The sequence below is a fragment of the Lampris incognitus genome, chromosome 11 (genome assembly GCF_029633865.1).
Source record: "Lampris incognitus isolate fLamInc1 chromosome 11, fLamInc1.hap2, whole genome shotgun sequence".
In the NCBI taxonomy this organism is placed as follows: Eukaryota; Metazoa; Chordata; class Actinopteri; order Lampriformes; family Lampridae; genus Lampris; species Lampris incognitus.
In genome coordinates, this window is record NC_079221.1 from 38,769,105 (window position 1) to 38,785,302 (window position 16,198).

At 42.7% G+C, this 16,198-nt stretch overlaps 1 protein-coding gene across 1 annotated transcript in view; it reads right to left on the minus strand.

Annotated features, from left to right (window-relative positions):
• Positions 1 to 1,316: 1,316 nt before the first annotated feature.
• The window catches only part of LOC130120377 (aryl hydrocarbon receptor-like), a 45,746-nt gene continuing 30,864 nt past the window's right edge, over positions 1,317 to 16,198 (minus strand). Inside the window, exons 4-10 of the mRNA XM_056288924.1 lie at positions 13,100 to 13,220; positions 12,770 to 12,897; positions 12,462 to 12,664; positions 6,681 to 6,790; positions 5,947 to 6,088; positions 4,041 to 5,844; positions 1,317 to 3,941 (exon numbers count right to left, since the gene is read on the minus strand). Of these exons, the coding sequence (XP_056144899.1) occupies positions 3,861 to 3,941; positions 4,041 to 5,844; positions 5,947 to 6,088; positions 6,681 to 6,790; positions 12,462 to 12,664; positions 12,770 to 12,897; positions 13,100 to 13,220 (2,589 nt within the window). The 3' untranslated portion in view covers positions 1,317 to 3,860. The remainder of the gene's footprint in view (positions 3,942 to 4,040; positions 5,845 to 5,946; positions 6,089 to 6,680; positions 6,791 to 12,461; positions 12,665 to 12,769; positions 12,898 to 13,099; positions 13,221 to 16,198) is intronic.

Sequence of the window (16,198 nt, forward strand, 5' to 3'; positions counted from 1 at the left end):
ACTTAACTGTGGATGCCAAGCAGTTTGAAGTACTTTAACTTAAAGGGATGAGCCAAAGAGAAAAAACAACAACAAAAAAAACACAGAGAAATCCAATCTTAAAATCAGCTGAACATAATAATCATGCTTGCACGCGAGCTCTTTGTCTGCCAGCTTTGGAAATGTTTCTGAGGAGAAACACTTTGGAGAGTGTTTGCAGCGGCTTTCGGCTTAGTTTGGAAACAATTCAGGAAAAAAATTGAAACATGGTCAGGAGTTGTGGTTTGGTAAGCGATCATTTAAACTGTGGCTCAGGTCTCACTGCAGTTTGAAAGAAAAAGCAAAGGATGTAATTTCATAACTGGGCTTAAAGAAAATAAAACCAATAGCTTTAGCAAATGTGTTTTGTTTTTTTGTTTTGTTTTGTTTTTTTGCAGCAACAGCAGTATTCCAGACACCCCAAACTTTGAAAACATATGATTAAAAGTAGACCTCTAAAGCATGCTTCATCCTTGCCACAAAACTAATCGTATCTTTTAAAGAACAATATAAGTTTTTGTAATTATGGAAAATCAGTCCTAAGTGATATTTTCCCCCCCGCCATAAACTAGTTACCAGGAAATCCAGCAAAACGACAGAACTTGTTCCAGGTGAAAGCATTATTTCAATGGCCGATGGATGCAGATTTCAGAAGACCTTTGTAAGTTAAAAAAAAATCAAGAATGACTGTGGACTTATAGCTCGCCACAAATCTTGTGAAATGCTCACCAATGCTGTCTTAAGTCTGACATGGCTATTTCTAACGCTAGATGTGTGTAAACATTCATATTCTTGAGCGCCTGTATCTGATTTAATCTTTGACATTTACACATTTGATATAAACGCATTTAGTAGTGTGTTATACCTGCTCCCAATCAACTCTGTTGCTCTTGTGAACAAGGAAAATCAAAATTCTTTGCTCATGTTCACTTAAGGCTGCCTATAGGAGGTTTGACCTGGTGTGAAAAGGCAGTTTATTGTCCGTGACCATCAGGGTATGAGGGTGTGAGCCACCATGTGGCCAAAAGGAGTATTACATGCTACAATGGCGATGGGTGAGCCAGGTCATATATCCTCCCTTTTATCAATATAATCTACATCAGACAGATGATAGAAGTTTTTTGAGAGAGGAAAAAATAATAATACCATGTTCCCCTTAATAACTTAAAACTGTCAGAAAGCGAGGCAAATGCTTTGGGGATTTGTCCATCGTACTCTCACCTATCAATTGATCAAGGTCGACAAAGCAAACATCAAACGTGGTAAGAATCAGGCAGCGCGAGAGAAATCATTGCAAATACATTTAATATGAAAAAGAATTGAACAATTGGAAAAAGAGCAGTTATTTTCAATATTACGTCGATGTGTTATCTACACTTGGCTTGGTACATGTGGACTACATGGCAGCGGAAATCACCACTGAGGGGGGGGAAAAAATGAAAAAATAGGGAAGTCATAGCAGAAATGGAAGTATTAAAATGAAATTAGCTAGATGTATAGAAAGGCACAGTAATAACAAAGTCAATAACAAATGTAGTATCAAGGCCTTATTTTATGTGCTTGGAAAACAGAACCTCATAACGTTGACCTAAAACAACATGATTAGCTTCGCGTAGGCACTATGATCCTCTCAAGGAGAGAGACTTCAACTGTCACCTTCCTTGTCCTTCCCCATAGTCAACCACATAAGCAAATAGGTCAAGGGAAAGGAGGCCATATCGATCTCCCCTCCAGGCCCTCTGAGAGAAACAACAGAGAGAAGCTCTGTTGGAGAGACCTACTAAATCATGTCAATGACAGGAACCTACAAGGTGCTCTAAGCAAATGATTTATCTTCACAGTTATTATTGAAAGACCCAGTCCAATGAAAATCGCATTTTCCAATCTTGCTGTATTTTCCAATAGACGATTTGTTACTTTAAAGTTACTTAAAATGTTAGAACTGCATCCTGTTGTTGTGTGGGTGGGGGGGCAGGGGGGGCCCTTCAGAAACTATCATCCTGGTTGTCATCATCATGACACAGTTTCAGAAAACCAATCTGCTTCAGGTAATAAATTATATTATCTAATATCCTGATTTGACCGGACAGTCAATGAAGTGTGATCATCAGTGTTAGTCATTCTGTTTTAAAATAGCTGCCTGGCAAGATCATCTAAATTAGCCAGCAAGCTAGCTAACCAAGCTAGCTAACAAAGCTAGCCAACAGTTTTGTGAACTCAGGGTCAGCTGTGTTCATTAAGGGGCCATTCAACAGCTGTAACAAAATCAAATGATACTTGTGAAGCTAAAAACATGACATTTCTTACATTATCATTCCACAATAAAATTTGTCTGATTGAATTAAAATCACTGGACTGGATCTTTAAGATTGTGTTAAGGCCACTTTATTACCTCGTCTACATTCCTCTCATGTCAGATGGACTGCAGGCAGCTTGCAGCCTTTTACTTTTCAGCTATTTTCAAAGCAATAAAAGCATAAGCAAATGTGTTTGGTCATCAGTTTTAATATGGCTCATTGCGGGTATTGTAATAAGATAAGATAAACTCGATAAAGATCCATAGGAAAATGATACTGTATGATAACAAATATATTTAGAAACAGGAAGCATTGTAGGAAAACAGTATAAATATGATTATACAGAACCAATACTGAATCCTTGGTTGATGACATCCACCAATGGGATACATTACTTTTGCTGAAAAACGAAGACTTTTACTATTAAAATGGAGTCATTAGACAAATGCATTCGATTGACAGCATACCCATTTTTTCTCGAATGGCATCTGTTGTGCTTCTGTTACTTAAAGAGGTAAATTAAGGCCACTTTGCTCTGATTTCTGCTGTGCTAACACTTGGTCTCAGATGTTAGTATTGGAAGAGTCTTCCAATACATACAATATCTTTTCTTCAGTCTGATATTGGTCAGAGGTCAGCTGCTAGTGTCATTTTCAGTGCATCCCTAATTACTATCCTGAAACAATTTCCATATAATATATATACACTGCAATGCAGCGTAGGACTTACATGGAAACACATCTTTTACATGTTTGAAGATACAATTATTGCAGCCAAAGTAGGCCTCATGGTGAAACAAGTTGTCTTCTTCCTGAAACATATCCTTTGTTTTGCACAATACTTTGTATGAAGCACAACATAGCCATGTACATTGCTGTGGAGCAATGCAAAGCTGCTCTTTAAAACTACACACACAAGAGGCATTTATAATGTTGCAGATACTGACAAATACAAATAACACTAACACAGATTTACAATTTATATGTATACAATGTTATAAATCCAATATAAGGGGTAATTTTGTTTTTATATATCTGCTTTGTAAAAAAAACATAAAATGAAACAAAATTTGAATTACTCATAAAAATATCCGCATTTTAAAGAATACAGATGAATTAATCTGTACAAATGACAGTGATTTATAAGTCACACCAGGTCTTAAGAGAGTTAATAATTTTAGTAATACCCAATGGTGAGTTTCATTCTAATGCCAGCTTCCATTAGAAAATGGACATTTCTGGGTTGTCTGATCAACGATTTGTCCCTTTGGTAATTTTTGATGACGTTTGCCAACATGGTTCAAGCTATGTCCTGTTAAATGCACTTGTACTTCATATCACTCAACACAGACAGGCTACTGCTTTATAAAACACATATTAGATATAATTATATAAGGCAATGTAAAACTGCATCTTAGCATCAGGATAAAAGTCTATGGATAAGCACTGACAAGTGAGTGTTTCGTCCATCTCCTGCCCACTGATACTGCCTCTCATGGAAAAAAGGATCCGTTGCTTCTTTAGACGTTAAAACAACTGGTTTGGGTTACTGGGAATAGAAAATATTTCTATCAATAAGAGGAGGCATGGGAAACAGTCCATTACTTTCAGCAGGGAGGGTTGAGACCTATGAAAAAGAATCAAATTGCAGATAAATGGTTAAATGATACTGCAAAGTTAAAATAGAGAGATAGGTTTGGATATTAGTCAAGGAGGACAGTGTTACCTGTGTCTGCGTGTTGCACTCCAAGTAGCGCTGTACAGAAAGGATGTCCTCTGCGGTAGACATGTTGGGCATGTGGGGCTGGGACGGGGGACTGATGCTGACGTTCTCCTGGACAATGGCTGATGTGCCCACCACGGGGTCACTCCGGCCCCACTGGAAAAAGCAGGTACCCTGCGGAGGGCTCTGGTCTAGAGGACTGTCACTACCCCTCTGGCATAAAGGCACAGAGGGGGTAAACCCAGCACCCTCCACCCGCCTGCTGTCAGATAGGGGGAGCAAGTGCTTTTCAAACATGCAGCTGGGGCGAAGTGCCTGCTGGCCATCTGCCAGTTCTCCCTGTGGGGTGTGGTTCAGTTCGGTGATACTCTGTGGCCAAAGGCCAGCCAGAGAAAGTCTTTGGCTGTCTGAGGGTTGGCTGTGGCAGTCTGCCACCAGATTATGGTGCCCGTTCTGCATGATGCCAGCACAAGGCAGCTTCTGCTGTTGGCTCTGCGTCCACGGCTGCACCCTGTGGTTATTTTGCGTTTGAAATGGGGTGCCTTTTTGAAGGCAGGCATTGGGAAAGGGATTGGAAACACTGTTTGTGCTACTTTGACTGGGGGAGGAAAAGTCTTTGCAAGGAATGAGGGATGGCAAAGAGTCCACAACACCGAGCACAACATTGCTTGGTTGCTGAAAAGATCCCTGCAGAAGTTGTCTTTTTAGTGCCATTGGATCAACTTGTATGCCATTATTAGGAGAGTGCTGAGGGGGCTGGTTATTCTGCATCTGCCAGGGAATTCCTTGATGGCTGCTTGTGTGGCTGATAGGTGCCTGCAAACAAGATTCAAATGGGACTGAGTCACCACTGGCTGAGCTTGTCGAGAGAGTGAGCTCTGGGAGCTCTATCGATGGGCTGAAAACATGGTTAAACTGCATCTGCTGAAGGGAGGGGACACTGGTGTCAGTCTGAGGGATCAGGGGACCATAATGGGACAGTTTCTGAGTGCTGTTAAATTTCTGACTAGCCTCAGTCAAAGCTTTCCCTTTCATGGTGACTGGTCCATTGTTTTTATTCTGTGTCGGGCCACAAAGACCATTCATGGAAGAGTCAGCATGGTTGGCACTTGGTCTCTGAAACAGTTGCGGCTCACATAACCCTGTGGCATTGGGCTGGGGCACCTGACTGAAGGGCTCCTCTTTGTTATTGTTAGCAAGGCAGCTGGGCTGGTTGGCGTCTAAATTAAGTTCACCACTTTCGTTGAACAAAACTTTATCCATGTAGGCAAATAACTCATTAGTGAGGACGCTGTCAAGCTCTGGCTTAAAATTGTTGCTGCCATCATCCTGATTTAGTTTTTGCAAAGTGTTTTCCCAGTCCATCAACTCCGCAGTGTCTACCTCCAGACTCTGCAATGCTGTACACAAATCCCCATCGTGGACTAGCTTTTCTAAGGCATCCATTATACCTGTCACAGACTGATCCCCCTCTTCCTTCACCATTACATCGTTGGCCATAGACCCCAAACCCTTCCATGGATCACCCGGCACACTGACCAGAGCTTGGGTATCCATAAAAACCTGATCAATGGGAACTGAGGTTTCCACGGTCTGGGTGTAGCTTGCTTCATCCTGATTTAGGAAACAGCCCAGCAAAGAGCTGGGGGGAACATCACTCTTGTCCTTGTTGCCAAATGCCATACTGGCCTTAAGCTGGTTGACATCCAGAGTGGGGCCTGTCTCGTAGAGCAGAGCTTCTCCTGTGGTGAAACTGAAGGGGAGCTGCAATCTTCTCTGGCGAAGATGCTCCTCGCCTTCAGTGTTACTGAAGAGAGAGAAGAAGAAAAAGGCAAATTAAATCAAAACAACAACAGACCAGAGGTTTATCTGATTTGGTTATGAGGTTATCAAGAAATCGCCAACTCACTCTAAAACCCTCTGACGTACGATTATGAAGTCTGGTCTTCCTGCTTTGTAGACCAGCTTGGCATTGGCCTGCACCCACATCCAGCCCCCTGACTTAGTCAGGAGTCTGAAAACTATCAGCCTACTCTCTCCAGTTTTAATCACTGTGATGCAGAGAGAGAAAAAAGATATGCATAATTACACAAGTAAATGCCTCATTTACTGTCTCAAGAAATCACAACAGAAGCCTTGTCTTTTACCATTATCTTTTCTTTTCCATTCACTTGTCACTTTGAAGTAAAAACGGTTTCTGCACTGGTAATTTTTTACTGCAAAACAGCTTTTTGACGGCACAAGATATCCTTTAACAAAAGTGTATTGCAAGCCACAACACAATAAAAAATTCCTATCATTTACATTTTTTTTTACATTTCCTCATTTTGTACATGCTTTATTCCAAGGTGATTTACAGGAGAGTCAGCCATTAGAAAATATATTCATGTGTCAACCTACAAGCATCTTAGAGCACTAAATAGTAATCACATCATAGCCAAGCTTGTACATTAGGGCAAGTATAGTATGATGATCAATAGTAGGTAGATAATCAATAGTGACACTAGGGGATTACAAATTAGCTGAGCAACGCCTAGTATGTCTTGAGACCATCTATGGATTACGGTAGGCCTGAAAACGAAAGTTTTTAAGCCTATCTTGAGCATCATCTAAACAAAAAAAGACAAAAAGGTTTCAACATACTGTGGATGTGGTTGTCTGCACAGTACATCATATCAGCAGCATGGATAAACTGGTAGCCAGAGCCTCTCATACACAGCTCCATTTCAGAATAGCCGAGAACAACCGTCCCCCTAGGGTGCAAGAGAAAAAGAAAACAGATTTGCTGACAGAAATTTCACACACAACAAAAACAAAACAAAACACCACAAAGCTCTTAAGTGATTCTAAAATTAATTTTTAGATTTAATTTACTCTCCAGTCAACTGTGAAACTTGGGTGAGTATTAGAGTGTGAAATCCGGGGGGAAAAAAACAAACAAACTAAGAATTAATTATATTTCATGCATTAAATGAATTAATGCAACTAAAATATTATGTCCATTACATTCAAGCCCTTACGAGTTCACACAATGATGATTAAGCGTATCACCGCCAGGGAAATCTCTCTGTACTTTGCAGTATACCGGAGTTTTAAAATTATGTCTGGGGCGACATTCCCGCACTGGAGCACTGGGAGTGATGCATAATGATGCATTTTACGTCAACCAGAAGTGATCGCCAGAAGTCACCAGAAATGATCGCTTTGCCAGAATTGAACTTCCGGTGGCTATGTACAGCTTGTATCAAAATTAGTAAAATTCCAAGATAAGGTCACAATTAACAATAAATGCCTGTCCCCATATAACGTGTCAAAGCGATTGAGGGCAAAATCCTTGACATCAGCGATAGTACTGAAGCAATTGTTGTTGACATGAAGTCGATCGTTGCCAAACTTACCAGTCTGGAACATCAAGTGGAAAAAGTAGATCAATCTGTTAACCAGTTACAAGAGCGTGTGGATGAGTTGGACGCAACTTAAAGCTACAATATGTTCAGGAAGCTGTCCAGCAGGACATTCGGCTTGAGGTTATAAAGATTTGCCAGCATGTCCTTCCAGACGAGAAAGATGAGGTCCCTGCTGCCATAGATTTTGCCCATCGCCTTGGTAAAGCACCGAGCAGTGTGAATAATGTTCAACCCAAAGCGATCATCATTCAGTTTACTTCACGCTTCTACCAAAATGCTACGTGGAGAGCTGCTAAGAATTCATCCTACCTAAAGACTAGAGGTCTTAAGTTTGTTGAAGATCTCTGGAAGGGTGACCGTGAATGGAAACAGGTTTTATTTTTTTCTCGAGTCCCATTCTACTCCTAGTGACACCACTTTTTGGAGATCACGATGGGGCAATGATATGTGGTTATCTCCAGCCATCCATTTATTATCCAAACCGCTTATGCTGCTCTCAGGGTCGCGGGGATGCTGGAGCCTATCCCAGCAGTTATTGGGCGGCAGGTGGGGAGACACCCTGGACAGGCTACCAGTCCATCACAGGGCCTATATGGTTATTTCATGGAACAGAAAGATCTGCAGGGGTCTCATCTTTGAAAAATAATTATGAAGGTGTGATTTTGCACTGTGAGTGTGACCCAGGGGGTAATTTCATCTGCCAAGTCTCAAACTGATTTAATAGTATCCTGATCATAACAAATATCTTTGGGTACTATTCAAATTCTAGTAATGATGTCCTGCTAATGGATCTAGAATGCAAGCTTATACAGTGGCGATCTAAATATCTTCAGTCTTTTAGACTGAAGATGTCACTTAGTTGAGTGATGAAATGTATCTGTCAATAAACGTTGTGTCCAGATGAACTGATTCAACCTTCTTTGACAGTTTATTACGTGTTGCGGTAAGTTGTTCCAGTCCTGAGAGGCTCTGACAGAAAAAGCAGAGTGGCCAAAACTACTTAATCTTCTTGGGCTAAGACTCTAGGTGTTGCACTAGTAGTTCGGCTCCTCTAGGTGTTGCACTAGTAGTTCGGCTGGTTTTTAATGTAAATAGGGAGTGGTGGAGGAGCCATATTATGTAATACCTTGAAAATGAGACACAGTCTACTGTATTTAACCATGTTCTCTTTCATAGCATTCATTTCGATGTCTCACTATGGAATACGCCCCCTCGCGTACAGAAGCACTTGTACCATTACGCCAGCCCTGATTGGCTGGCAGTCATGATGTCTGCGTCAGGGCCCTGCGCCTTATATATGACTGATGTAGGCATGTGGAAAGGTTTAAATTGAAAGGTGTCTCAAAGAAGATGTAGTATAGTGCAAATTAATTTATATAGCGACTTTCCAGAGCTCAAGATTGCCCAACAATAGTATAAACATAACATAACAAAAGCAGCACTGGAGTTTCTCTTTCTATCTCACAGAAAGCGAGATAGAAAGATGTAACACTGTAAGAAGAGATTAGCCTTTAAATGAGACTTGAAAGATATTACGGAGGAAATGTCAAAAGATTCTCTATGGGAACGAGATCCAAAGCTTAGAAGCCATGACATTGAATGACCTGCCACCTATAGAAGAGAGTCTGAATCTCAAGATGGTGAGTAAAGATGCACTGGAGGACCTCAGTGTATGTGAGGAGAATTTAGTCAAGAACATGAGATGAAACTGGTAACAAGTGGAGAGAAGGAAGGATGGGAGGGATGTGAGCTAAGTGTTTGGTGTGTGTGAGGCAACTGAGCTCTGGACATTTTGTAATCTGGAGACAGTTTCAGCTGTAAGACGGGAGTTTATAAAGGCGTGGACGATGGTTTCAGGATCAGTACGAGACAGAGTCATGCAATATTGTGAAGGTGAAACAATGGAGTCTTGATAATAGAATTAACAGGAGTATCAAAGGATGAGACCTGGTCAAAAATAAAATTTAGATCATGAACAGATTTTGACGGAAAGACTGTAATACCTTCAATATCAAGACTGAGATCAGGTTGTGTAGTGACAATGGATCTGGAGCCAAAAAGTAATAAAGTTTTGTCAGTGTTGAGCTTGAGAAAGTTGGAGTTCATCCATTACTTAACCCAAAGACCTAACTAAAACATCCAATCGGTCGTAGTGACGGGCGGTGTGTACAGAGAACATGGACTTAATCAACATAAACTTATGACCCACGCTTACTAGGAATTCCTTGTTCATGGGAAATAATTGCAATCCTCACACCTCTCAGCACAGGGTACACACATGCTGATCTGCTTAGTGTGGCGCACGTGCAGTCCTGGCCATTGAAGAGTATGACAGACCTGTTATTGGTCAATCTCACATGGCTGAACGCCACTTGTACCTCTAAAAATTTGGATGCCGACCACATGGGGTCACATGACTAGTCAGCATACAAGAGTATTGTTAGTTATTGGAATTAACCAGACTAATCATTCCATCAAAGAATGGCCATGCACCACCACCCATATCAGTCTGTTAATAATTTCAGTGTCACAGATGCAGTTTATTAATTATGGGGCTGGCAGGGGATTAGTGGGATTGGTTCTGATGTAGCTCTGTGTGTTGTCCTAATAGCAATGGCAACTGAGGCCATGGTGGTGAATGATAGGACTAAGGGAGAGCATGTAGATAATGAAAAGGAGAGGGCCAAGGACTCTTCCCTGGGGGACACCTTGAGAAACAGGAGTAATGGAGGATTTGTGTTTTTAAATAGAGATGAAGTGATGTCTGTCAGAAAGGTAAGAAGTGAACCAAGAGAAAGAAGTGAACCAAGAGAAAGTACAGCCAGTAATACGAATGGCAGAAAGGTGGGCAAGAAGAAAGGAATGGAAAAACCTTGTCAAATGCAGCACATAGTCAAGAAGGAGGAGAATACCAAGTGCACCAGAGTCAGCAGAGAGAAGGGGGTCATTAACAACCCAGACAAGATCTGTCTCACTGTTGCTAAGCGGGCATAAACCAGACTGAAAAGATTCATGGAGGTTATCAGAAACAAAATGGCCGTGCAGCTGGGAGGCAACTACTCTTTCAAGCAGTTTTGGTAACAAAGAGAGAGATGAGATTGGTCTTTGATTGTTTAGCACAGTAGGATCAAGACCAGCTTTCTTTAGAACACAAGTAGCTGCAGTAGTTTTGAGGTCAAATGAAACAGTGCTAGGGCAAGACTATTGTTTGTCAGGTGGGCAATAAGGGCAGACAGATCAGACAAACACAACATAATAAGTGGGATGCGAGCAGTCTCTAAATGGCAAAAGATTAGTTACATTTCATAATTAATCCTGTGACAGAGGAGAGGTTAATGGGAGCCAAGGCAGAAAGAGAGGAAACAGCATTCTTAGTCCAAAAAGTAAGAAAATGTGCATTTAACCTTATTTAAATGCAAATATTTCGTGTTTGGAGTGCTTTTTGATGTGGACAGAGGACAGATCGAAAAAAAAAAACAGGGGCTTCAAGGATTTGTTATTTGTCTATCCTGCACTTGTTTAAATTAATTGGAAGAGATAACATTATCCTCTTTTGCTGAGAGGGTTTGGCCCATTGTAAATAGAAGTGAAAGCGGCAATTAAACACCTCTCCAAATTATAGCAATTGAATATGAATGTCACAAAAAAAACACTATTTGAATAATGATGGAAAAAAAATGCAATGCCATGGGTAAATAAAAGGAAAAACAGATTAAATTAAAAATAATGGCAAAATTTGGGGCTATAACTCAATGTCAGTGACCTTTCTTGGTGGACTCTGACCTCTCTTATATCTGAAAGACTACTATTTCTACTTTTGGCTGCTCCCGTCAGGGGTCAACACAGTGGATCATCTGTTTCCATCTCTTTCTGTCCTATATCTGAAAGAACATCCGATTAATGCTAAATATTTTTACATATAATTGTGGAGAGATGTCATCACACATGCAGCTGCATTTAGACATGTTAGGCATGCAAATTTATCTATCTATCTGCATTCTCCTTCCCAGTGATTTGCACATTTACCATAGAAACATTCAATATCAAACATTCATTAACGCAAACCTGCCAAGAACATTCAATACCATTTTGATATTTTAAGAGACACAATCTACTTCCACATAGGTTGGCTTCAACGGTCAATTGTAAGTGGTAACAGGTGTATGTGTGTGTTTTTATACATGCAAATTATTGGTAGATAAGGCCCTTACAGTCCACCCTAAATAGCAACCATTTCATCTATACCACTGCAAAGTATTTGCCAAGTATTACTGGGGTTAGGCAACTCCACAAAACATGAAAATTAGCACTGGAAAAAAGATAGTGGAGTTAATGTTAACTGTGGACATACGCATGAACATGTACTAGACTATGTAAATCAGTTGTTTGTAGAATTCTGTGATCTTGACAAAGATCTGAGGAATCAGGAAAACCAGAATACAGGACATATAATGGAAGCCTGTTTGGCGCAACTAAGGTCCGTTCAGATATAGGCTTTTCTTTTCTTTACTTTACTTTTTTTACCCCCCCCCCCACCTTTTCTCCCCAATTGTGTCTGGTCAATTATCCCACTCTTCCGAGCGGTCCCGGTTGCTGCTCCACCCTCTCTGCCGATCCGAGGAGGGCTGCAGACTACCACATGCCTCCTCCGATACATGTGGAGTTGCCAGCCGCTTCTTTTCACCTGACAGCGAGGAGTTTCTCCAGGCGGCCCTAGCGTGTGGGAGGATCACGCTATTCCCCCCTGTTCCCTCTCCCCCCTGAACAGGCGCCCCGACCAACCAGATGAGGCACTAGTGCAGCACCAGGACACACACCCACATCCGGCTTCCCACATGCAGACACACCCAATTGTGTCTGTAGGGACGCCTGACCAAGCCGGAGGCAACACAGGGATTTGATCTGGTGAGCTACGTGTTGGTAGGCAATGGAATAGACCAACCACCACACCACCAGGACGCCCTAGATATAGGCTTTTCTTAAAATATAGAAGAGTCCAACTTATATCTATTATCACCTGTTGTCGATGCCAGTGGGAGTGAAATCCAGCTTGTGCCTGGTTTGAAAGAATACAGTTTTGGTCCTGATCTCCAAGATGGACGGTGGCTGAATGGGTGTGGCGATGCTGAACAGAGCCAGCTGGGGCAGGGGATGCACCCCGTTATCGCCCAAGAAGTTCTGGCCATGGAGGTACTTCAGTCTCCCCTGAAACTTCAGGGCCTGGGTGAGGGGAAAGAGAATGGTGTGTCAGTTTTCACTTTTCTTTAGTATTGGCATTTCCTGGTTTTAAACACAGTATTTTTTCCCTTTTAAACATATACCAACCAGGAAACCAGAGGAGTTGTCCAGAAGACACCGGAAGCGACACACAAATCTCCTCTCCAAGAAGGAGGAGTTCTCTGGGGGGAGCTGCTCAGGATCATAGCTCAACGTATCGCTGCCACTTTGCAAGACTGAGGAAGTAGGAAAAGAAAGACTCATACATTAGTGAACTTTCACCAAAACCTACCACGCCCGAACCTCATCAATAATAAAACCCATGTTATTAAGTCCAAACCTTGTAATATTCTGCACATGTAACAAGTCCACTTTAAAAAATAAAAAAATTGCACCATTGCAACCGGAAAGATTCTCCATGGCCTCTGCAGTACTTACCGTCTCCATCTTGCTCTGTGCCATAGGTTTGTGGGTTGAGGGCAAAGTGAAGCTGTTGTCTGAACAGGCCCCTGTCATCTGTGTGGATGAGCTCAAACACACTTTGGTGCACCAAATCAGACTGTGGGGAGAGGACAACACAGTAAGACGTCTGGGTTATAGGTCACTCGCTGGTCATTCATGTGGAAATTGTGCCATATAATGAAAAATGAACATAAACCTCTAGATTTGGTACATCAAAATACAAACTGGAGTGCACTGCACCAGAGGAAGTCAAACAACAACACCAACAACATAGAGATGGACTTGCAGTTATGAATTCTTGAAAGGATATGGTCGGTATTAAACTCTCAAACTACAAGTGTCGAATAGGACCTTGGTTGGCTAAAGTCTGGTTGCTATTGTTCACCTAAGTCCCCCCCCCCCTTCTCTCCCCAATTGTATCCGGCCCATTACCCCACTCTTGTGAGCCGTCCCGGTCACTGTTCCACCCCCTATGCTGATCCAGGGAGGGCTGTAGACTACCACATGTCTCCTCCGATACATGTGGAGTCGCCAGCCACTTCTTTTCACCTGACAGGGAGGAGTTTCACCAGGGGGACGTAGCACATGGGAGGATCATGCTATTCCCCCCAGTTCCACCTCCCCCCTGAACAGGCGCCCCAACTGACCAGAGGAGGTGCTAGTGCATCGACCAGGACATACAGTATACCCACATCTGGCTTCCCACCTGCAGACATGGCCAATTGTGTCTGTAGGGACGCCCAACCAAGCCAGAGATAACACGGGGATTCGGACCGCCGATCCCCGTGTTGGTAGGCAACGGAATAGACCACCATGCTACCCAGACGCCCCCCAGGTATTTTCTCACTTAAGGTCTTTTTAATATCAACTTTCCCTCTTTCTTGAGAGCATTTTGCCGTCATATTACCAAACAATAACATGTTAGTGGATAATATTAAAATTGTGACATGTTCAAGTCAAGAATACATGTTAGCAAACACTCCAGACCTGTGCTCTGAACTTCATATTAACTGACTAATATGACACATGCACAATATTAATATTGACTTTTTAAATATAGACACTCCCAAGTAACTCCTCACTGCCAATCCATTTATTCCACTATAGCTATAACCAAGGGGCATAGGGCTGGTAGGGACACAATGTTCTCTCTCTCTCTCTCTCTCTCTCTCTCTCTCTCTCTCTCTCTCTTCTCTCTCTCTCTCTCTCTCTCTCTCCTCTCTCTCTCTCTCTCTCTCTCTCTCTCTCTCTCTCTCTCTCTCTCTCTCTCTCTCTCTACTCTCTCTCTCTCTCTCTCTCTTCATCTCTCTCTCTCTCTCATCTCTCTCTCTCTCTTCTCTCTTCTCTCTCTCTCACTCTCTCTCTCTCTCTCTCTCTCTCCCTTGCCCCAAATCAAGGGGAAAATCTGCAACTCTGCATAGACCTACTACTGACAGATGGGGAGCAGTTTGTGGAGTTAAAATGACAAGTCATCTGAGATGGCCAACAATAATGGTAAGGACAATTCATTAGTTCCTTGAGATTGGTAAGGGACATGTCCCCAACGTCCACACCCAAATCACGCCTCTTCCTGCCATGTACATGTGATTCAGGTGAAACAGTGGCCCCTAGCTCCTTTAACAATTCCATTAGACCAGAATATATTTAAGTGCAAACTCACATTTCCTTGAAATTTCATAATACTCTTCATGATGGCATTGCAAAATAATAGGTTTGACTTTTATTTTGTTATTTTTGACACCTTTTGTTATTTGTGACACCTTTTTCGCCCCCACTTGTACTTGGCCAGATACCCCACTCTTCTGAGCCATCCCCAGTCACTGCTCCACCTCCTCTGCCGATCCAGGGAGGGCTGCAGACTACCCACGTGCCTCCCCCGATACATGTGGGCTGCTTTTCTTTCACCCGACAGTGAGGAGTTTCACCAGGGGGGGCGTAGCACGTGAAGGGAGGATCACACTATTCTCCCCCAGTTCCCCCCTCCCCCCAACGAACAGGCACCCCAACCAACCAGAGGAAGGCGCTGGTGCAGCAACCAGGACACATACCCCATATCTGGCTTCCCGCCCGCAGACACAGCCAATTGTGTCTGTAGGGACGGCCCGACCAAGCCAGAGGTAACACGGGGATTCGAACCGGTGATCCCCGTGTTGGTAGGCAATGGAATAGACCCACTATGCTACCCGGTACGGCCAGGTTTGACCTTTAAATGGCTAACATGATAGCAAAAGTTGTGATTTTTCTTAATTTAGTTTAGCTGTGTCAGTCATAGCGTAGACAAGGGAGAGGGAGAGTGCTGGGTGTTCAGCTGCTGGGGTCTCTGCAGCATCTGTGTGTGGGTGAAGGCATCAGCGGGTCGGCCTGGAAAAACTCAACATCGGCAGTGCGAGTAAACACAATAACACCGTATAGTATGACCATGATGATGCCGCATGTGAACGCTTGGAAAATTTGAAAACGTAATTTCTACCAAACCGGTTGATCCTGACACTGTGAGTTACAGACTCCGGCAGTGATCAAGACCCCGAATCAGTTAGAAATGAATCTCGCCTTACTTTTCTGCCGGCCGGTTTTGCTTCATCTCCTTAAAAGACACAATTGTGTTTTGCAGGTCGCTTGTTCGGCAGTGTTACATAAGCACGGTGGTGAGAGAGAAGATGAAAGATTGACTCCAACATAGCCTTGGCCTTTCTTCGTGGGGCTTTGCAGACCAGCACAAATGCAGCAGCGATAAGTAAGGGAGGGGGGGGGGGCATAGATAATGGCTACCACATGTGCTGCAGTACAGCAGACTATATATCTACAGTGCACTGTCTCCCACGAATAAACCACGAAGGAATCTCGTCCAATCGAGAAGAATGGAAAGACATGCTTCTGGTGTAATTACCGAAGGAGAGGCAAGCAAACTTGCAAATTCTGCAAATTTGCTACAAGACATTTCCTTCAGCACCTGCCTATTTTGGTTAGGTAACAGGTGGTTGAGCCACAGATTTGCTCCTTTGATGATAAATGAAAAGTTGGACCCATCCCAAGTTATGCACCGGGGCTCTGCTCCCTGGCAAGTGCGGGCACGGG